Source organism: Vipera berus (genome assembly GCF_964194415.1).
Source record: "Vipera berus genome assembly, chromosome: 3".
NCBI classification, from domain to species: Eukaryota; Metazoa; Chordata; class Lepidosauria; order Squamata; family Viperidae; genus Vipera; species Vipera berus.
Window position 1 is genome coordinate 40,779,772 of NC_138204.1, and position 22,966 is coordinate 40,802,737.

The 22,966-nt window shown below is 37.3% G+C and overlaps 1 protein-coding gene across 3 annotated transcripts in view; it reads right to left on the minus strand.

The window, feature by feature from the left end:
- RAP1A (RAP1A, member of RAS oncogene family) overlaps positions 1-22,966 on the minus strand; it is an 88,866-nt gene that overhangs the window by 13,191 nt on the left and 52,709 nt on the right. Inside the window, exons 1-4 of one of the 3 annotated variants that reach the window (XM_081325716.1) lie at positions 19,255-19,945; positions 16,776-16,846; positions 6,188-6,271; positions 856-924 (exon numbers count right to left, since the gene is read on the minus strand). In XM_081325716.1, the coding sequence (XP_081181842.1) occupies positions 856-924; positions 6,188-6,244 (126 nt within the window). In that variant the 5' untranslated portion in view covers positions 6,245-6,271; positions 16,776-16,846; positions 19,255-19,945. Of the gene's footprint in view, positions 1-855; positions 925-6,187; positions 6,272-16,775; positions 16,847-18,069; positions 18,088-19,254; positions 19,946-22,966 lie in introns of those variants that run through there. The other 2 variants (XM_081325715.1, XM_081325714.1) reach the window with 2 other exon arrangements.

Consider the following 22,966-nt stretch of genomic DNA (forward strand, 5'->3'; position numbering starts at 1 on the left):
AAGCCTACAGTAACTGTAACTTCATTCCATGTAATTGTTGGTATAACATATGTGGCTACAACAGGCTTCTAATAATAAACTTTCTTTGCTTTGGAGAGATGGCTGATTATTTCAGAAACTATGAATGTAGGAAAACCCAACACAGAACTTCAAAACTAAATTGAGCCCTTCTTTCAAAGGCCATTCCCTACTCTCTACCAACAGATCATTGCTAGAACAATTTATCTCAGTATAATTGGCTCGAACACCAACTTTGGAGCAAATATCAGTTTTTGCTTAATTGTTGGCAGTGAAATGAAATTGGAATAGAATCAAAAGTTTTTTCCCTGAGGATCATGATTCCAGTTCAGATCATATCTTTATCATTTTACAGAAAAAAAGTTATCTATGTACAGTATAAGCATAAGCATGGTATGGTATGGTATAGTATAGCACTAGCACTAGCACTTATATATCCCTTTACAGTGCCTTAAAGCCCTCTCTAAGCAGTTTTACAGAGTTAGCATATTGCCTCCAACAATCTGGGTCCTCATTTTACCAACCTCGGAAGGATGGAAGGCTGAGTCAACCTTGAGCCGGTGAGAATCGAACTGCCAAAATGCAGTCAGCTGGCAGTCAGCAGAAATAGCCTGCAATACCGCATTCTAATCACTGCACTACCATGGCTCATAGTATAGTATTAGTATCAGTATCAGTATAGTAACCAATGACCCATAATCAGAATCTTTCTTGCAGAGAAACTATTTGTCATTGTAAAGGTAATTTTATCTCAGACAAGGCATAAAATTTATATTAGTTCATTGATTGAAATAAAGAGTATGATTTCATACAACTTTTGAAAAATTCATATTTTACCTTTCTGTAAGAGTCCTCTATTGTGGGGTCATATTTTTCAACAAAAATTCCCTGAACAAACTGCACAGTCTGGAAAAGAAGAAAGGGGGAAACATATATTCAGTTAGTTGCCTGAAGCCAAAAATCTACAACAGATTATTCAGGTAACAACACAGTTTTAAGTTTGGTTTTTTTACCTATGTGATTTAGAACATGTTCTTTACTGAGTTTCAACTTTTCATGAATTCAACAAAATCTGCATGGGTTTATTTTTCCAAGCATGTATGACACTAGTCCAGTTAAAAAGTTTAACTAGCCTGTTTTCAAGTAAGAAATTATGGCAACCAGCACGAGTTTCTTTAGCATATGTTACACTCCTCCTACACTGGTTCCTAAACTATTCCAATAGTAATAATTAGAATATTTTATTTTAATTCAAAAGCCTTTGTGGAGGGGTTGGGAATGACAGCAGTTGATATCCAGTGTCCAAGGTTCTCTTGTGACTTGCTCATGGATTAATTCCATAGCGCATCTCCATATATCTATGTAAGTGCAATCATTCTCTGTCTCTGTCTCTCTCTCTCCCCCTTACACACACAGAGAGAGAGACACACATACACACACACCAGAAATAGCTCTAGTAATAAAGGACAGATATTCTGAATACAACTCATAAAATATATGCTGACAGAGAAATATGGTTCAGCATGGATGTACTGTCATTCTGACTAAGTGCCCATGTATTCTCTCTCCCTTTTACCTTGACTTTCCTCCATAGAGCACTGTAGATGCTCTAATTTATTAACCAAGTATTTTGTTACAGACAAAGCATATAATCTGAACTAAGCCAGGCCTGAGTCATAGGAATTCATTTTATGTATGTGTACACACACAGTATATAAACCAGGAGTAGGGTTTATTTATCAATATACCAAAATTTACTGTATCTTGTTATTCTCTCATTCTTTCAGTCAAAGAAGATACTATATGAAGCTAGATTCTGATAGTTATGTATAAACCAAGTAATTGGAATTAGAGTTCATTACCGAAGCAATATGTGCTTCTAATCCATAAATAAAAATCAAAACAATGAGAAATTTGGAATTAGGCTCCAATGGACTCAAGACTTGTTAGAGTCTTGCTATTTTTCAGCACCTTTAGTACTCTGTGAGCAACAGTATAAACACCATCACCATTTTACACATTCATTTAAGGCCTATCAGCAAGATTTCAAAACAGGCCTCTCTCACTTTTGAACAAGCATCAACTCTAAAATGAAATCCTTTGCTTTCCAGAATAAAATGAAAATAATTCAGAAGCATAGGATTTGGGTGTTTCCCCTTTATATATAATGAGTCTTTTCTGCAGTGACTGAAAATAAGCTTTTCTAGCCTCTACTACATCCTTAAATAACAACCCATTTTGTTTAACTGCAAAATTTCTCTTGAGAACAAGGAATACAAGTGCTATTGCTCCTAATAAATGGTTTCAGATTTGAAAGTCTAGTTATCTGCAGAAAACATTGTTTTCAAGATACTGATGAATGCTTCAAAACATTCTTAACAAGCATGAAACCAATTTTATACCTTTCATGCTCATAGGTGCGTTTTTGCAATTGTGTTTAGGAAGGGTTGACTACAGACAAACTGCCAGTCTAGCTCAACTTACATTTGCTCCTGTAAAAAGTTCTCCCCATATATTATCAAAATGAAATACCAGTTCAAGTTCTTTTTATGTAACACATTCTGTTAAAAAAACTTCAATGGGAAAGATGACCCAAATAATTAGATCGAGGTACAGTGTGGACATAAGGTAAATGATTTAAACATAGTTATTTATTGCCAAAGAAACACAGAATTATAGAAAATTCTCACTTGCCTAAGCCATTTGCAAAAGAGCCAGTGTTCTAAATACAGGAATGCAGCTACTCTGTAAATACGTATGTTGTAATAGCTTTCCTTCAAATAGCAAAAGAAGAGTACACATCAGTGTTATTTTAATTACTTAGAACATGCATTTTATCAATGATATCAGATTTTTATATTTTATTGAAGGAATAATTGCTCAATGGGAAAGGCAAAGACTTATGGTACTGTGGCTTAAATTTAGCCAATGGTATAATAATTTTTGTAAGCAACTGCTTATTATTATTTATCACCATTAGCACATTTAGTGGTATGTAGAATATAAGAAATCTGATCTCTTGCCAGAGGAGATTGTAATCTAAAACTTGAGGGAGAAACAAAGAGTAAGAGTAGCAATAGAAATAACTTATTTATTTCAGCTGTATATGCCATCAAATGTTCATATGTAGGAAACTGGAGTAGTAAGAAATCAATGTGAACTTTACTTTCAACTCCGATTGTCTCCAGCAGTTTGTTTTCAGGTTACACAATTCTTAAACTTCACAGGTGGATACTGAATACTTTATGTATCTATTTAATTGTGGATATCTAATCCTGATTTAACTAATTTGCTAAACAGAACCCTAAGATATACATTATTAAATGTTTTGGTGAAACCAAGATATATCATGTTTACCGTTTCAATCCTGCCCATTCATCCTGCTTGCAATAATTATTGGTAGAATACATACAGTAAGTATCCTCTTCTCAAAGAAGATACAATCAAAATAGGAGCGTAGTAGTTTCTCTTTTTTATTACTTTACTGTACTTAACAACTAAAAAGTGATTCCTCAAGGATAATCTCAAAATCCAAAATGGAATCTAGAAGAAGCAGTCCTCTAAGTGTGGATGTTTCTGGGTGGAGTCAAAAGCTACTGGAAAACAGGGAACAACCAGAGGTCAATAAAGTCTAGATTGGTTTATTTCTGGATTCTCTTTTGCTATCTCTTTAAATATTGTTGGCCTGATGAGTCTGCTTAAACTTGTAAGAAAGCTGAACTGAATTTACAACTTTACAAAATGTCAACCAGATAAGTATTACCATTTGTGAGGCTAGAATACTAAATTCCACTTTTTTTTCCAGAACATGGGACTGTATTGAATATTGAACAAAACTACATAGAGTAAGCTAAGTACATCAGAAAAATAGATTATAGTATCTTTATTTTCAACAGCCTTCTTCCATCAGGATATCCTCCAGATAACGGCCTTCAACTGCCACATGTCTTAGCAATGACTGTGTGAGTTGGGAAATTCTACTTTTGAAATATACACATCTGGAAAGTACTCAAGACCAAGCAAGTCTAGCTTTCGGTAGAGCAGCCAATAAAGTCGTGGGTTAATGATAGTTCGTTTCTATCCTCTTATCAGAATTAAATAAGTCAGTGTTATTCCTTAATAGCAAAATATAGCTTCTTTTCACATGGTCATCTAGCAAGGCCAGCTCTAACAATATTAATACTCACTTTGTCACCACTAAATAAAATATAATAAAAATAGATCAATCAAGGAGGGACCTTTTTTGAGTGCTAAGAAAAAAAGAACAATGAAGAAGAATGCCAAGGAGAAACGAAAACAACCTGTCTGGCCAAAGTGTAAGATTTTAATATAAAAAATGTATTGCATATAAATTTCCCGTGTTTGTAAAAGAGAACTCTGGGTTCAGTGATTGTTATTTCTAATAAAAAGAATCTTTAACAGGCATTTTTTCATATACATCTTTTTTCAGGAGTGAAAATATGAAAGCTATTGAAAACACAAGCACACACAATCAAGAATACATTTTAGTACTAGAAAACAATTTTAGAAACTTCCAAACTAATGAATAAATAGGATCCATATAATTAAACTCAGTCTTCTTAATTAATGATTTCCATCATGATTCAAATTGATTTGATTTAAACATATCTATCTACTATATAACACAGATAATTTGAATTCACTTGCTTTGTGATCATGAGCTTTTAGGGAAAAGGTTGTTTGGGAATCAGTTCTTTCTCAATTCTATTACTCTCAAGGGTAATGAGGACCACTAAAAAGTGATTCCTTAAAGTTTACCAGTGCAGTTTTTAGTCTCCATATCTATTTCAGCATTACAAAACATTAGTCACAGAATGTTACAAAAGTCTACACTATTTAATTCACTCCCTTTGGCCAATCCCAAACATTTTTTTTATTCAAGGCTACATATTTGATACTTAAAACAGCGGTAAACATGGTGGCATAGTAATTTAAGGCTTAGAATTTGAAGTAAGCACCAGGGTTTATCAGCATCTAAAAGGTGGTATTTTTAAGCTTCTAACAATATTCAGTTCCATCAATTCAGTTCCAGTTAACTAAAAGTACAATATAGGGTTTTAACTACATTGTACAGTAAACTTTTTAAAATGCTCTTAAATCCTTTACAATGCGCAGTGGCGTAGCGTGGGTTGTCAGCACCCGGGGCAAGGCAAGTAATTTGCGCCCCCTAACCCGTGCACCGCACCGCATGTCTGCCCCCCCCTCCAAAGTGGGCGGCAACCCGGTGGCTCGGATCGGATTCGCACAGCCAGCACTGCAGTGAGAGAGAGTGAGTGAGCCAGGCAGGGGCAGAGAGCTGCGAGTGCGAGCGCGCCCCCCCAGATGTTGCGCCCGGTGCAGCCGGCTCCCCCCTTGCACCACCCACGCTACGCCACTGACAATGAGGGATATTGGCACTTAATCATCTATCTTGCATTAGATTAAAAATCAAAGGTAGTCCAAGAGAGGCAATTAAGTGCTCAGGGAGCATCTAGTATGGATCCCAAGTTTCTCTGTGGTTTTCCAGTTATAACCTACTATATTGTCCTTATTCCCAAGCTTAACATTTTGTGAAAAACACTTGTTTCACTCAAAATGCAGACAGATGCCATTGGCCTAAATTAAGGGTGGCAACTTATTTCTCTAGATAAAATAACTTGTCTTATTTGGTTGCTGGTATTCTTTCCAAATTTTAATCAAAATATACTTCAAAGTTTGGTCCAACGCTCATTTATCAAGAAAAAAATGTTCATTCTATTTGTTACATATATTACAATATTTTTACATATATAAAATGCTACTGCTGAGTATACATACATAATAATTTAGAAATCAGTTATTAGCACAAACTTTATGAAGGCAATGTGGTTCACTAAGCAAATTTCAATTCCTAGGCATTATGGAGCTCCCATGAAAATGGAACTCAGATAACCTTGATATTAATTTTCTAAGTTTTCTAGTTTAGGTTAATTCAGAATTTTGCCATATGAATACTATAGAAACAACTATTTAAGAAATATTTATTTCTTTTCTGAATATTTTAAATGCAAACATCTTGACTATTAACTATTTCATTAAGGGTCAAACTAGGAAGATTTCAAATACATTTTTTTGAAAAATCAAAATCTTGAAGAAAGAAACTTTGCTTTTTACTGAGCATTAAACTTACCAAAGCAGACTTGCCTACACCACCTGAGCCAAGGACCACTAGCTTGTACTCACGCATGATGTGGTCTATTCAAATACTGACAAGCTGTAAAAGAGAAATTAGCAATTAACAGAAGAAATGTTTGCTATACATTTCAGAATATTCAGCGTATTTCAGCAAATTTTGCAAAGACTGCCAGTTACTGAGATATGTTCATTTGTTTGGTTATAAAAAAGAATAAGACTTTATAAAACATTTGAATTGACAGGAAGCACTATTTCTACTTTTCATCCATATCTTCTAAAATGCACAGTAGAATAAAGGATTTGGTTACAGACTACAAAGACCGAGATATTTTGACTAATATATTTACTTCAAAAAAGGAGTTTTATTTTACAAAGTTGATTAGCGGTTGACTGCTAATTTATTTCAACCCTTTGCTGGGTACTCTAATTGCTTTTTTCTCTTTATATATATATATTGTTCTGGATAGCCTGGATAAAATACGACAACGTATTTTAATTTTCAATAAAATAAAAACATATATTAAAAAAGAGTTTAATTATGTAACTGTTATAGACTGAAAAACTCACTATATATTCAACATTACTATTTATTTTGAATAGTTTTGTTGCAAATTAAATTCTCTGAATCTTTATTTCAAACCATTATTGATTTTCATGTAAATAACAATGGTACAGTAGTATTAAAAACAGAGGAGAAACTAGGTGTCCAGCCAGTTAAGTTTAAATTATAGAATGGCTGCCAGACTCTAGGAGCATGGTGGATGAAGCTAAACAGTTAAACAAGTCAGCTGAAATCATTTCAAAAATATTCCTTAAATTTGTAAAGGAATAAATATGACAAAGAGATGCAAAACAATTCTGCCTTAAGGCTGGGTATAAGCTGAGTGGGAGAGTCACTTTGATAGGCTTTCAAGATTCTGTTAAATGCTCTAGCAATAAAGATCTTTTTTTTAAAAAAAATTCAAGTGGTTCTTCTTTCCTGAGCTTTCCAGCCGTATAGCACTTGACCGATTGTGAACATGCAGCTGTTTTATTACAGTTAAATAAGAGACAGCCGAAAGTAATGGAAATAGAATGAACAAAACAAAATAAACCCACCCTATCATCACTACTGAATCCAACTTTCAACTATCTCTTTGCTTCCAGATCCTAAAATTGGATAGGGCGATATTGATGAAGAAATAGATTGTTTAAAAAAAGGGGGGGGAACTGAGGAAGATAGAAACAACTAGTAAAAGGTCTGGCGACAGGCCTAATCAGTATCTTAAGGCAGGTATAAAGCAATATGCAAGCAATGAAAGGGCATCAGGATATACTATATCCCATTCTCCATGAACTTCACATCTCTGATGATGTTGCTGGTTCAACAGATACCCATCTGTACAGGGTTGACATTTGTCAAAACCTACCTGGACACTGGTTTCTATGTGAGTAAGAACACTGAAAGACCACTGGATTAAAAAAGAAAATCAGAGGTACACGCAGCAAGGTGGAGCTCCTTATAGATTTGAACAGACTTCAGATTAAAAAGCAATATATAACTATGATAAAAACAAATTATATATGTTTTTCCCTAAAATTTCTAGGCATTTATACAGAGATATTATATTCTCTAGTATTTGAAGTTAAATAGTATGAATACAGCTCTGGCACATTAAAATGTTGTAGAAATGAGTAAAACAGCTAGACCTCCAAGACCTTAACATTTTACTTTCAAATGCATTAATATTCACGTACATAATTTATGATTTTCACCCTCAGTTGCACAGAAGTATGTGCCATTGAGCAATAAAATTATAGTAGCGAGCTGCAAGCAACTAGGATTGTTTTCATATCCCCAACAGGGAATGATTTAAGACATTTTTTTTTCTCTGTACAAGGTCAAGCCTCACTTGCCACTGCCAACTCAGAAATCTTTCTGCTCCTCAAAGCATTCTCTGTGCCTTTTTATGGAAATCTCTCTAGTTACTATGCTATACCAGAAAACCTTTCATTCTCTTCAAGATTACTTGACAAATATGGAAAATAGCAAAACCTATGATAAACATTTTAAAAGTGTTTATATTATAAACCAGCCTTCGCTGCCCCAACTGATCCCAGCCAAGTCATGACATCATTTACTAATTATCTCTTCAGCCCTCCCAAGTAAGGATTCAGAAACAGCAAAAGCCTCATCAGAGACACTATAATCCAACTTTGCTAAAAACACTGGCTAAAATACTCTCCTGATCAACCTAAAGAGCTATACAGTCTAGCATTCTAGTCCCACAATATCCAATAGGACTATGTAAATCCTGTAAAGTACTTTCCAACATAGGGGAGAATATCTGAATACCACTCTTTGAAATATGAAAGCAGTTCTGTCTTTTCTCACATTCATGTAGCTACTTCATTGGCATCTCTTGGCTGGTTGTACATGCATCTGCTGGGGCACACACAAAGCAAAGTTCCTGTACATACATACATATGTGGAATCAGTTAGGAACTGTCAGTCCTCTGAAGGAGACTAAACTATAGGTCTAACTACTTTTATTAGATCAGCTATAGTGACAAAATCTTGCACTTTATCTTCATTTGAATTCTCAAACTAGTTTCTTGGAAAGAATTCCAAGTCCCACTTGACTGATCCTTTGCCTTAGTAGCAGCTCTTCTTATTCCTCAAGACCATTCCTATGCCCTCTGTAAGAACAACTTGCAAAACAATCATCCAACTCTGAATAAAGGCAGCTGTTTTAATGAACTGAATTATAAAGGAAGCGCTTCATAAGTGCAATGCAAAGCACCTTTTTCAAAAGAATTGCAAAGCCCTGGAGGCCAACAAAATAGAATGACTACAAAAATGACATAAATGTCATTCCCTGTACCTGGGTTCCAACAACTGATGAGAATCATCGGCACTGAAAGAAACAAGATAGTCGCTTGGTTTAGCTTCAGTTGAGCTGAAGCTGGTTCATCCCAGATTACCACAGCCTCCAGATACTAAGAACATGGATAAATCACTTGATCTACTTAGGACAGAGCTAGGTGTCATTAGTGTATTGATGGGGCCTGACAAAGGGCTTCACCAGCAGTTTCATGTTGATGCTAAATAGGAGTGGGGAGAGAACAGAACCTTGAGGAATGCCACAGGAAAGGGGTTAGGGCAGGGGTGTCAAACTGCCGGCCCACGGGCTGGATGCATCATAGTGAAACCGCACGCACCCCACTGCTGGCAATGGCAAAAAAGTCACAATATGTCATTGACATTTCACGTGACATTGCGAGTTTGACACCCCTGGGTTAGGGATTAGATCTCCACACATGGGAAAAGTGAGGCAAATTTAATACCATATGTAATTGGTCAAAACTAATTTGTTTGTGGTAGCAGATTCTCTGAGTTGCACACAGAGGCATATAGACGGATAATGGTCAGAAAATGCAATTCTTCAAATGTTTCACTGGTTTTTGTATTTGTGTCATTTAGTTAGTGGGTCATACAGAAGATAACAATTCATTGCTTGTGCAGGCATCAAGTCAACTGTTCTGCCTATTATTCTGTGGCTGGCAGCTATGGAAAGAGCACTGAAGTTCTAAACAATGACTACATTGGTTCTTCTTGAAAGAATGGCTTGCAAAAGAATCTTCTGAATAGCTGTCTGTCTAATATGACATTGTGGTATACCAGGACATTAGGAAGCCCATTCCTAGCCAGTAAAATAACTTGGGTGAAAGTGTGTCATGCAATTATTAATGGAATCTGATCTTGAGTTGTTTTAAAAAAGACAATGCCGAAGCAAATTGAAAAGTGTTCGGCTATTAGGTATGATTTTATTGCTTTGCAAGCCTGAAAAAAAATCCATGAATAGAGTTTAAATCCAAGTTTTATTACTATGCAACAAAACCTATTCATGGAAATAAAAAGTGACAAACACTTTAAAAAAGCCTTACTCCCTAAAGGCATTTCCAGACATAATATTGCTGAGAGTTAATGATGGAATGATGTCAAATATAGAATTCAAACAAATTATGTTTTTCATTAGCCAGCCATCCTCCATGAACTCTACATTGGATAAAAAAATGTTTTTGAAACTTAGGAAGAATTTCAACAGCTGGTGGTTATACAGTACAGAACAGAAGTCTCTTATCACAACTCTGTCTTAACCTGAGTCTTGCTAAAAAAATTTAAATGTCAGCATAGATTTGAGTTGGATATTCAATATTTGTGTCTTGCCCACTAAGCTGTTAAATGCAGGATCAATTATAAAATCAGCATTTTGTGTTTGTAAATATTTTAACTGCTTATTTATATTTTGTAAGCTTCCCAGAGTCTACCGGAATCAGTGGCATAACAACTTACAATAAAAATAGTATTTTATAATCTCTTTTATTTAAGAGGGATTGGAGTATAAAAGAAACAACAAAATACCAAGGTAGATCCTACATAAATTCTTCCCCCAAACACCTAAACTTTCCTTTCATGTGAGAGACACCTTTTTATCACTGACTTGCAGTTCTTGATTCAGGTTTCCCTATAAGTGGAATAATTCCACCTGGTCTCATTTCCTCACAGCCATGTTGGGAAGCTTAATTAGGTAATTGCTATAACGCTTTTGGCAGACATGACAAACATAATTAAAAGAGCAGGTGAAAAATGATCAAGCTCTCCCCCATCCCAATAACATTTTAGCAAAACTGCCAGGAGCCTGCCAGAAGAATTTCACAGCATGAACTCACTTATCTTGGAAGTGTTCTTAAGTTCTATAAGCTTGGCTTTCTTCTTTATTATTTTACCTTAAAGAAGAATGCAAAGGCTTTTTCATCCACCCAACCCTAGCAGAGCTAGTCAGATTAGTGAGAAACATCTAGTGAATGAATGCACATTGCTTTGTCCTACAAAGCCAGAACACCCAATAACTTGTACAGTGGCGTAGCGTGGGGGGGGCAGGGGGGGCCGGCCACACCGGGCGCAACATCTGGGGGGGGCGCGCTCGCACTGAGCTGCTCGGTAGCCACCGAGGCTCTGTGTCATTTCTGTCCGCGCCGCGGGCTGCGAAGAGGCGGGGCGGGGCCAGGCCGCCGACATACACGCCGCCCAGTGACAGGCGGCGCACGCGGGCCCAACCAGGAGAGGCCCCCTGCTGCAGAGGCCCTCCCCCTCCCCCGGCCCCCTCCCCCTCCCGTGTCTCCTTCATCCGCTCCGGGAGAGCGAGCCAGAAAGGGTAGTGGACGGACGGACGGGCGTGCGGGAGGGCGGCGGCAGGGTGACTTTGGATTCCAGTTCCGCGAAGGAAGAAACTGGGGTCCCTTCTTTCTCAACGCACCGGACTGCTCCAGAATAAGAGCCTTCCTTAAAAGTCGCCCGGTTCGGCTCCGTGATAGCCGGCGATGGAAAATATCTGGTCCAAACCCAAAACCCGAAGTGAACAAGTGCACGCGGTCTCACGCCTGCGCTTCCTGCTTGGAGAGCGCCGCGGGACTCTGCGCGGACTACCTGTGGCGAGAAATCAGTGAAAAAGGCTCTTCAGGGACCGAGAAGGAGTTCTAGATGCAAAGCTCCACAAAGGGGGCGGGAAAGAGTCCGAAACGTGGGTTCGTTGCTGAACGCAGTGCTCAGGGAGCCCCAAGGGCTGCACAGAGTTGGCTTGGCTCCGCTCTCGAGCTGCTCTTTCTTGCAAAGCGAAATGAGTCCGGCAGGTGAGATGGGCGGCCACATAAACTGAATAAAATAAATAGAAGCGGCCAACTCTCCGCCCAGGCTCAGGCCAACCGCAAGCGCCCCGCAGGCGCCCTGGCAGGTTTGGCCGAGCGAAGACGGACCCGCTGGCCGGCCGGCCTAGCTTCGTGCGCATGCGTGGCTTTATTTAGCGGGGCTCACGTGCGAGCTTGAATGCAGCGGCTCTTGCAGGTCGGAGCCCCGCCCAGCCGCCCTCGAGAGGGACCCGGAAGCATCCCGCATGCGCGCGACTCTTCTTGTAAAGTCTACGCCGCTGCGGGGCGCGTCTTTTCAGCAGTGCCGTGACGTCACCGCCCACCCGCCCCTCTATTTCCGCTTCCGGTTGCCTTGCCCCGCCCCGGGTGCTGACAACCCACGCTACGCCACTGAACTTGTACCAAGTCAGATAGGAAAACAAAACAAAAACAATGTCATTTTGCCTCTGGGATCTTAGATGGGATTATAAGGAGTCAATAAAACCCAGTTGTTGCTTGATTTGAACAGAGCATGTTTGGGATTTCCTTTCCTTGATAACATCATATACTTGAAAACAGCACATTTGGGAAAAGCCATGCTACCGAATCTGCACCTCGTTATCTCTCATAAAGTTCAGAATAGTTCCCATAAAATCTGTATATATATATATATATATCTAAACAGGAAATACTACAGTTATGTGAACAAAAGGTCAAAGGGCTTGGCAACTGAAAGACAGAAAAAAGTAAGCAAGAATAGCAAAACAACAAAGTGCCTTTTCTGAAACTGAACCAATGGCATAAAAACATTCTAAATAGCAGGTTTTTGGAGACTTGTGCTACATTGTAACCAATATACATATAAAAGGACTACATTATTTTAGAGGAAGGAAGGAAGGAAGGAAGGAAGGAAGGAAGGAAGGAAGGAAGGAAGGAAGGAAGGAAGGAAGGAAGGAAGGAAGGAAGGAAGGAAGGAAGGAAGGAAGGAAGGAAGGAATTTCTGATGGTCCCTGCCAGCTTCCCACAATGAAACTCAACGGGGAACTTGACACAAATTTTTTTGCCCACCCATAGTTATTCTGTTTGTTTAGGTTAGGAAATATCTCTGAAATGATGACCTAATGGGTCACAGGTTGTCTTGTGTACAATAAATTTTGATTGGAAGGCAGATGCCAGTTTCAGTACATATATATATATATATCAGTTTTGAACAGATTTATTTTGGATGAACTATACAACCCATAAAACAATACTGTTTACAACTCAAAAATCCTAATAAACAGAAGATGATATTAATAAATGAGAATATTTGTAGCTCAGGGTTGGAATCAGGGGTCCTTGGTGCTCTCTAAGCTTGCTTATTTTCTTGCAAACCTAGCACTGATAATGTTATCTAGTTTGGGTAATGAAATGTCTGCAAGAAAACAACCAAGCTCAGAGAGCACCAAGGACCCTTCAAATAGAAGATGATTTACTGCTTAGCTTAAATAATGTGATACTTTCTGATGAGGACCAACAAATGGATTTAATACTCTTGCTAAATGCAGCAGCATGCAACATGAATGTTCAGGATAGAAAGACCAGTAAAAGTATAACACATTATTATACTAAAACTCATTTTGATATAACAAAATCTCCATACTCAATTTCAACACAATTGTGTTAACTCCACATGTCTTTAGAAAGTTCACTGAATTATCTATTTGGGCGATAAGGTGCTTGTTTTTTATTAAATAAATCAACAAGTGATTGTTTAAGTGGCTGTTTAAAGGCATACTACTAGAGCAGGAATCCCCAACCCCCAGTCCATGGACCAGTACTGGTCCGCGGCATTCCAACAACCACTCCGCACAAACAAGCAAAGCCCCATCCATGAGATGCAGGTAGCACACAAAACCACGCACCCTCCGGTCCACAGAAAAACCTCTCTCCACGAAACCAGTCCCTAGGGCCCAAAAGGTTGGGGACCTCTGTACTACACCTTATACTGAAGCTTCAGGTATACTGTATATTAATCAAAAGGAAGCTTGATTTGTATTTTATTACTATATTGTTTAATTTAGGGCTTAAAAATTAATATGGTCAGTAACACAATATACAATCATGTATTGCTTGACTACTGTTAATTAAGGATTTACATTATGTTTTGTGGTTTTAGTATATCTTGAATAATTATTTTACTGATAATTTACATTTACATGTAATTTACATTTACAACCACATTGAAGCTGTCCATTCAAATTAAATAAAAAACAAGGACTGGGAATAATTAGATTATAAATATGATCAGTATTACTATACATACAGAAGTGAGCATGGTGAGTGTACAGCAGTCTAGAAAATTTCAAAGATTTTGACATTTCAATGAAAATAATAATAATAGTAGCAGTAGTAGTAGTAATAGTTGGAAGGGACCTTGGAGTTCTTAGTCCAACCCCATGCTCAGGCAGGAAACCCTATATCACGTCATACAGACGGTTGTCCAGTCTCTTCTTAAATTCTTCCAATATTGGAGCATTCACAACTTCTGGAGGCAGGTTGTTCCACTGATTAATTGTTCTAACTCTCAGGAAATTAATTCCTCCTTAGTTATATATAGTTCTGTTGTCATTAAAATACAAAATTTGGAGGCTAGAAAAGTTCATTTGGAAGATGTTAGGCCACGTCATCATCACTATAAAGTCCTTTAAGACTGATCATTTCACTGATCAGTCAGATTTGCATGAAAACCCATCTGAAGAGTAAGTTTTGTATAATTGTGGCTTTACAAAATTCAACTACATGCCTAATTTCGAAGCTATAAATGAAGATAGTTTGCAAAATGCTCTGTAAACTAATTAGTATACTGCATGATTCAAGCCAAGAAAAAAAGAAAAAGTAGGGGTTTTTTAAGACAAATGACAAAGAGCTTACTTTTTTGAAAATATTAACTTTCAGTCCATCATACTCAGATACATTCACTTAATGCTTCCTCTATATTGCTAACTTGTTAAAATATGGTGCTGATTTTGCATATGGATATTGAATGACTGACAGAACATCTTACACAACAGAAATGCTCTACAGCTCATGCTGCTTATTTTAACGCTGCACATATTCGACTATGTAAAAAAACCTGTCTTTATCCTACAAAATTGGCAGGAACTTAGGCTGTTCTTTGCTTTCCATGTAATGTAGTTCTCTCTTATGAACAATCCATCCCAATCAACATCTTTCCTCTAGTGAACTATTCTTTGCTTGTGAAATATGATAACATAAATTGATAGAGGTAGTCCTTACAATTGGGACCAAAATTTCCATTGCTAAGCAAGGCAGTTGTTAAACGAGTTGTGCATGATTTTACAATATTTTTTTGCAACAGTTAAGCAAATCACTGCCACTAAGTGAATCATGTTGTCATTGAATGAACCCAGCTCCCCCTATTGACTTTGTTTGTTGGAAGTTGGCTAGGAAGGTTTCAATTTTGATCCCATGAACCTAGGATGTTGCAACCATCATAAATACATGCTAGTTTTATCAAGCACCAAAACTCTGATCATGTGACAGGTGTAAGTGCAAATATCAATTGTCCCTTTTTACAGTGCCACTGTAACTTTGAATGGTCAATAAATAAATGGTTGTAAGTCAAGGACTGCCTGTACTGGGGAATTCATGAATGCATGAACATTTCATATTTACAGTAGGAAGATATTCTATTGACTTATAGATACTGTCATCCTCAGGGGTCCCCAAAATAAACTGCAAAACAAAATATGCCACCACCATCTCCAAGCAGATTTAATTTGAAAACCTGAACCATGAAAATCCAGGTGGAATCAAAATGTTTTGTTGGACAGCTACAAGTTATCAGAAGCAGATCTAATCTATTTTCCTTTAGAAGGAATTCCATTAATTAGGCTCTGCTAAAGCAATAATACTAGTTCTTTTGACCTAAATTACTTCCATGGTGGAACATTCAAAAGCAACTCAGAAAAGTTCTAATAGTGAAACAAAATGTTCAGATATCTTTGTTTAAAGAATATAGTTTTATAAACAGCAGTACCCTGATCAGATGGTCTTATCTATCTATGGTCTTATTTCTCAGCAACTCTCTATAGTGTAGGAGATGACCAGGCTGAGCCTGACGAAGGGATCAAATGTGTCATCAGTCATAAGTCCCTTCGTGCACCCACAAGAGATCTAAGACCAGCCCACCTTGAATTCCTTCTTCCCTTAACTACCGCCAATTTCCTTTGGCAGTTAGTAATTCAGATTCTTGTAGAGAGCTTGAGCTTGCAATAAATCTTTGTATCCATTTGGGCTGCCTGGATCTCCTGTTTTCTCTGGAGCTCAACAGATAGCATTTTAGTAAAATATAACAGTCTGCTAAAATATCCCAAGTTGCAACAACTTGCATAGAGCTAGTAGAGCCTTTTTATTACCTACAAGATATATTCATTTAAGGCAAGAACCAATGGAATGGGATATGAGTAAGACTTATTCTGCAAACAAAATTCAGTTTGTTTAATTCTTAAATTTTAATCAGAGAATATTTGCCAATTCCTCAGAAGTGATAAGAGTTCAAGGACAGTTTCATATATACACATCCAGATCAAAACCTAGGCATTTATAGTTAGACATTTTCTGGTACTAGAGTCAGGAAAGATCTTTGGCTGACCCAACCAGGGCTACTGCCAGTCACAATTGATACCACTGGACTAGAGAAGGAACATTACACAATGGGACGGCATATTTTTGAATGCAAATAGTCCTAGTTTATTCCTGGTATTTCCAGATAGATTAAGGGGGGAAAAATGTCTGAAAGCCTGTCACAATTAGGAATAAGATAATGGACAGAACTACTGTGACATGTGTAGATGAATCAAGAATCTGCCTCAGTATAAGCAAAAAATGCAAATATAACAAATAGTTCAAACCTTGGCATATAAGATCTCTCATCCGTATGAACAGCACCTGCTAGAGGTCTTCCCAAACTCCCGTTAAGGGACTGAAAAGAAAAAAAAATGAATCATTTTCAAAAATGTAAATATTAACATAAAACTTACATTTACATGTACTGAAAAGTGCACATTTCAAGCAATTTCAATGGTTGCTTTAAGGATTGTGACTGCAGATACTCATTCAAAAAACCCTCACACTCTTTAGCCTTCCCATTCTATGGATCAATAAAGATACAGTATATGTCACAATACAAAATATATGCAATCTCAGGTAACTGAATTTAGGCAATAGAAAATTAAAAATGACCATACATTTAGTGCCTCACTAGATGGAAGCATCTAGTGGATTATGGGTAATTCTGAAAAATAAAACAAGCTCGGACTTGGTTAGTACTTGAATGGAAGACCACCAAGAATTATCACAGTTGAACGCTAGATCGAGAACTTGTGAACAGAACAGGTAGAGCAACAGCAAACCACTTTCAAATTGTTGCCAAGAAAATTACATGAATGTACATTAGAGGAATCTCCCATGTAGTCACTGGGAGTTGACCCAAAACATCTATTTGGAAACTGGAAATCATATTATTGAAGTAAGATTTAAAAGAGCAATATGATTGTGTAACTTGAATAAAAAGTAAATCTGAACATAAATTACTACTTTTAGAACAGCCACATATTTGATATTATCCAGCCAATAAAATGGTACACAAATTCCAGAATGAAAAGTTTTGTTTTGCTTCCTCCAAATACATTACATTTCTCTGAATTATGAGGCAAAGTAATGGCAAAGTCAGCCTAAAACAATTTGATCCTGTCTACAGAATCCTCTCTCTTCCCACTATTGCATTCTTATATCATGCTGGTTGCTAAACAGGACATCATGTCATATAACCATCACATTCTGCTGGATACCTAATGCCAAAAACAGGTAAAATCTATGCATGAATTGTTTGGCATGTTTGTATAAATTTTCTAAGAAATCTACCTTTAAAGTATTTTAAGAAGTGGTATTTTCTTGAAAGACCACATCCATACCACCACCAGTAATTTACATTTAAATTGCATTTCAAACAGAAGTATGCTTTTTACACAAAATACAAACTACTCAGTTTTTTCTATTGAAGTGTAGAGGTCTCCAAGTTGTTCCTATTATGCAAATTCTATCTCTTCAAAAAATTTCCCTATAAAACAGATTGTTCAAAAGCATGCGATGCATAATCGGAGCAAATCATTAAAGAACGTTATTTTACAGACTCAAAAGGATTACTTTGGAAAATGTAACTGGCTGTTTCAACATGCATGTTCATACACAGTTGCTTAGTTGGGACACAAATGGACACAGCTGGGGCAACTTCTGAAGCAGATACAGGAATCTGAAAAAGATGCAGCTGCTTTAACTGTCAAGGTTCCGACTGATGATCCTTTGACATTAACATTTAAAGAGAGGTACTTCATAAAATATTCCTGATGATTTCAAGAACTTTACAAAATACATGTGCAGCCCTAACAAACTTCCTGTAATTTGCTAGCAGTTCTACAGTTTTTCTCCTCAGGCAGAAGGTGGCAGAAGATTCTCAGTGGGAAACCACAGGAAACATATCTTAGTAATAATTTATTTATTTATTTATTTATTTGATTTATATACCACCCTTCTCCCGAAGGACTCAGGGCGGTGTACAGGGCAATAAAAATAAGAATACAGGATACAAGATTTAAAGTTAAATGATTGTGCCCAATGTAGTAAGTTAGTTAAAAACAATGTTAAAACCCCAAACCCATCAGACCAGGCCGGCTTGTTCGAATAGATAAGTTGCTTAGTTGGGACACAAATGGACACAGCTGGGGCAACTTCTGAAGCAGATACAGGAATCTGAAAAAGATGCAGCTGCTTTAACTGTCAAGGTTCCGACTGATGATCCTTTGACATTAACATTAACATAATGGACACAACTGACATAAAACTGCTAGTAATGTTATTGGAATCAATTAGAATAGATGCACATTAACTTGAGATCTTGCTGGTGTAACTGGATCAATTATGTCCAGATAAAGGTGGGTATTACATTTAGCATTTCATCAGAAACAAAGAAAGGAAGCTTGTTCATAAGTTCTTAAAATGAATCCTCTATATCTCACTTTTTGGCAATACTAAACACTAGTTAAGAGTGTCAGTAACACAAATATACACTTACATTGCTCCCCATACGGTATAAGGAGATCTCCTTTTAAATACTTTTACCCTTCAGTCTTCTATTTTAGTTCTGAAGACCTGCACACTGAATTTAGGCAAAGATATCCCCTTTTGCCTTATTTCCAAAGAGATTCTCCTCATTTCAAATGCCACACATTCTACTTTGCTGTGCCAACTTGTGAGACAACTAATATTTCTGCATTCTTTACTCCACAATATCACAGAACTGCTTATGAGCTAAAATTAGTAAGTTTTACTCACAGCCTGAAAAGCAGAACAGAATGTCTCCATTCAGAGATGACAGCCCATTAGAGGAACTGTGAGAGACCTGGCTTCAGGCCCAAAGGAGTCGTTCAAGGACAAGGTTACTGAAGAGAGAGTTCATCTTGAGTAGACTTTGTCTTAAGTAGCCACAGACCAGCTGGCTTGACCTTGGGCAATCGGCAAGGCTAGAAATCATTCCTTAGAACATATTGTTTGGATTCTTCATTGGGCTATTCCGAGGATTGAATATGGCACTTCAAAAAGGTACTGCCTGGGAATGCAGATTATCTGAATGTTTAGGCACAAAGTCTGCGCAAAACTCTGGTTATGCATTTTTTGATTTACAAAATATACCATTCTTTTGACCTGGATTAGAGAAGGACAATGAAAAATGATGGAGAGATTACGCTTTCCTTCAACATAAGTGGTATTAAGACAACCTTTGAATAGGGAAAGGGTACCACTATGACAAGGATAGTTATAATCTTTTCCAGCTGGGATCACAAAGCTAATACAAGGTCAAACACCCAGAGTGCTTATTGTCAATGAGTAAGCAACCAACTTAGGGAGCAAGGATGGTGTCCACTCCCTGTTCCATTCAGTCTCCTTATCCTTTATTTGGTAAAACAAGCGCTTCATAAAAGCATGGCACCTCACTTAAATACTTTGCTTTCACTCTGCTAAGTTATTCCAGCAATGCATGCCAGTTTAGCACAATGAACCATTCATTCACTTCAGGTATATAATATGTAACAAATGTTTGTCCTAGCAACTGATGAAGGTATGAAACAGCTGCATACTGCAGCATCAGCAAGCCTATTATTCTCTACAAAAGTAGAAATGTGGGAGAGGGAAGCAAGCTGTTTTATTCTGCATCACAGACAGACATGCAACCAAAAGACCAAATTCAATCCAGCATTTTTACGACTGAAATAAAGCAGCCTTCAGTTTAAAACTATTAAGCATCCATGCATTCTTTTTCTTATAGATTTCAGATATCAGTGTAGAAAAGAACATTTTAACTAGACAAATGAATGGCATTTGTCCTTTTATACCTCAGTTCTCCACTTCTGCATTTATAGAAAATATATACTGTAATATTTTCCCCCAATGCTCCAAAATTCTTGCATAGAAATTTGATAAAGATTGTTGAAAAAGTGTGCTTCTGGTAAAGTAACAGGTGGGGCAAATTTGGTGTGAAACGAGAGGACATCCCAAAAAATACTTTTCTTCCAGAATTATTTTCCATACATCCTAACTGGCATCTCCTTTATCCGAATTCATAATCACAATATGGACCTACTGTTATTGCATCTAGTTTGGCCCATTGTATTTTAACAGTTGCCATCAAGGTCAGAGTAATAATCTAGCTATCTACAAATGTCATATCTAAATAAATAAATAAATCTAATAATTAACAAAACTAAGTTATCAGTTTGCTTTGTCTTCCAAACTCTCCAGTTCACAAAGATCTACTTCATAACAGTTCTGGGTTTAACTATTCATTTATTCTTCATCCATGAAAATCTACTGTGAAAATTTGGGAAATCCTCTAGAACAGTATTGGAAGTGGCTTAAGAGGGCACCCACTGTATCTAACTCACTTCCTGCAAAGAAGCAATCCACTTGAGCACAAAAAATCCAACCTACTCAACCCAGTAGTGTCAACCTTTTGACATAGGCCAAGCCAGGCAACAGACACCACATGAAATACTGGAACTCTACTTAGTGGTGTAGACCAAACTTTCCCAATTTTTTTTTTTATTGAAGTGTTTTAAAATACAGTTTTCCTTTAAGAATCCCCCCTTCCCCCTCCCTCCTCCCCCCTCCCTACCTCCCCCCCTCCCCCCCTCCCCCCCCCGACTTCCCAGAGCTAAATACAAGGTATATATATAAAAAGCAATCATAAACAATCATATACTAACAATTATAAACTCTAAAATCCATCACTCTCTAGCTTATATAAGATAAAACAAATAATAATAATATTGAATATGTATAAAAAAAACTAAGATAATAAAGAAAAAAACAACGAAAGAAGACTTATTCAAATCAAACTTTCCCAATTTTTAATCCTGGAGGAACCCTTGAAATAATCTCAGGGAAATCCTCATAAAATCTGCAAAAGTAAGAAAACTTTAAAATAAAATGTATTTTTAACCCATACTTCTCACATTGGTGGAGCAGTGGGCTAATGCCTCCTTAAGTAACACCAGCTGCCTGCAATTAGTGCAGGTTCGCATCCCACCAGGCTCAAGGTTGACTCAGCCTTCCATCCTTCCGAGGTAGGTAAAATGAGGACCCAGATTGTTGGGGGCAATTAAGCTGACTTTGTAATAATGCCGCTTGGGGTGTGTGTGTGTGAAAGCCCTAATAAGCAGGCATATACATAGAATGAAGGCTACTGCTAAGCTTGTAAGCCGCCCTGAGTCTTCGGAGAAGGGCGGGATATAAATGGAATTAAAAAAAAAAAATTTACAACATTTATAACAACTAGGCTGGCAGGCTGGCAGGTGAAATACAGCATGTAAGAATTTCCAGCATACAAGCCCTAGCATTGTGCAGCATGCAAAGTTTTTTAAAAAAAAAATACTTTTTTTCAATTGTGTTCTTGCAGAACCTACAACAACTTTGAAGTCACTGATAACAGCAAAGGAGATGCAGTTCATCTGATCAACTCACACTAAACAAATTTATTTCCCACCCACCCCGACCCGGAGACTTCATGGTCAGATATTAGGTTTCTTGGTCACTTGGCAGTTTTTCTTTTCCCAGAAGACAAAGACTTGATCTGTGTAAAGTATCAGATTGTAAACTTTCTGAAAGCAAAAACTGGTGAACTGGAGTCCAGAGTATCATCTCTTCAACATTTGGTGGTAGTGAATAAGTGATTACTTAAAAAAAATGCAGGCATGCTGCAGAAGACTGCCTGGAGAGAGAGCGCATACACTCCACGGTTCACATTTTATGCTGGCCTGGTCTAGATCAGTGTTTTTCAACTGCCACCACTGTAAGATGTGTAGACTTCAACTCCCAAACTTTCCTAACCAACATCCATATTGTTTTTCAATATTGCTTCCTAAACATTTCATTATGCTTGGAAAAAAAAATGAAACACAGATACATTTAACTATTAATGTCACTTTGTAAAGGATACATCCTTTTTATGTTGCTATTTTATCATAGTAAAAGTATAGCAGATCAGCTTTCCCTTTAAAGACACTGGCAAACAATAGTCAGTAAAAGAATTGAGAATTAAGGGGAAACAGCTACTATTCTTTCCGCCTACGCATCATTCCAAGATTAATGCCTAATAGATTGCCAGCTCCTCCTCTGCTATTTAGTTATTCTGGGCCCAAAGTGGGGGATGCCTCTACTTGCTGATACTTAACTTTTTCCTCTAATCAAACAGCTCTTGATAAAAAGCCCTCAACTTCCTTCATTTCCTTCCACCGGAAGCATCATTTCTTTAATATTTCCTTGATTTCCAGGAAGGACCAGCTTGACTTTGTGTGGTTTTTTTTTAAAGAAATGGGCGCTATCTAACAAAATGAAATTCAATGGTGAAAAAAGTAAGGTTCTACATTTAGGCAGGAAAAATCAAATGCACAGGTATAGTATAGGTGGTACCTTGCTCAATAGTAGTAACTGTGAGAGAGATCTCGGAGTCCTAGTGGACAATCACTTAAATATGAGCCAGCAGTGTGCT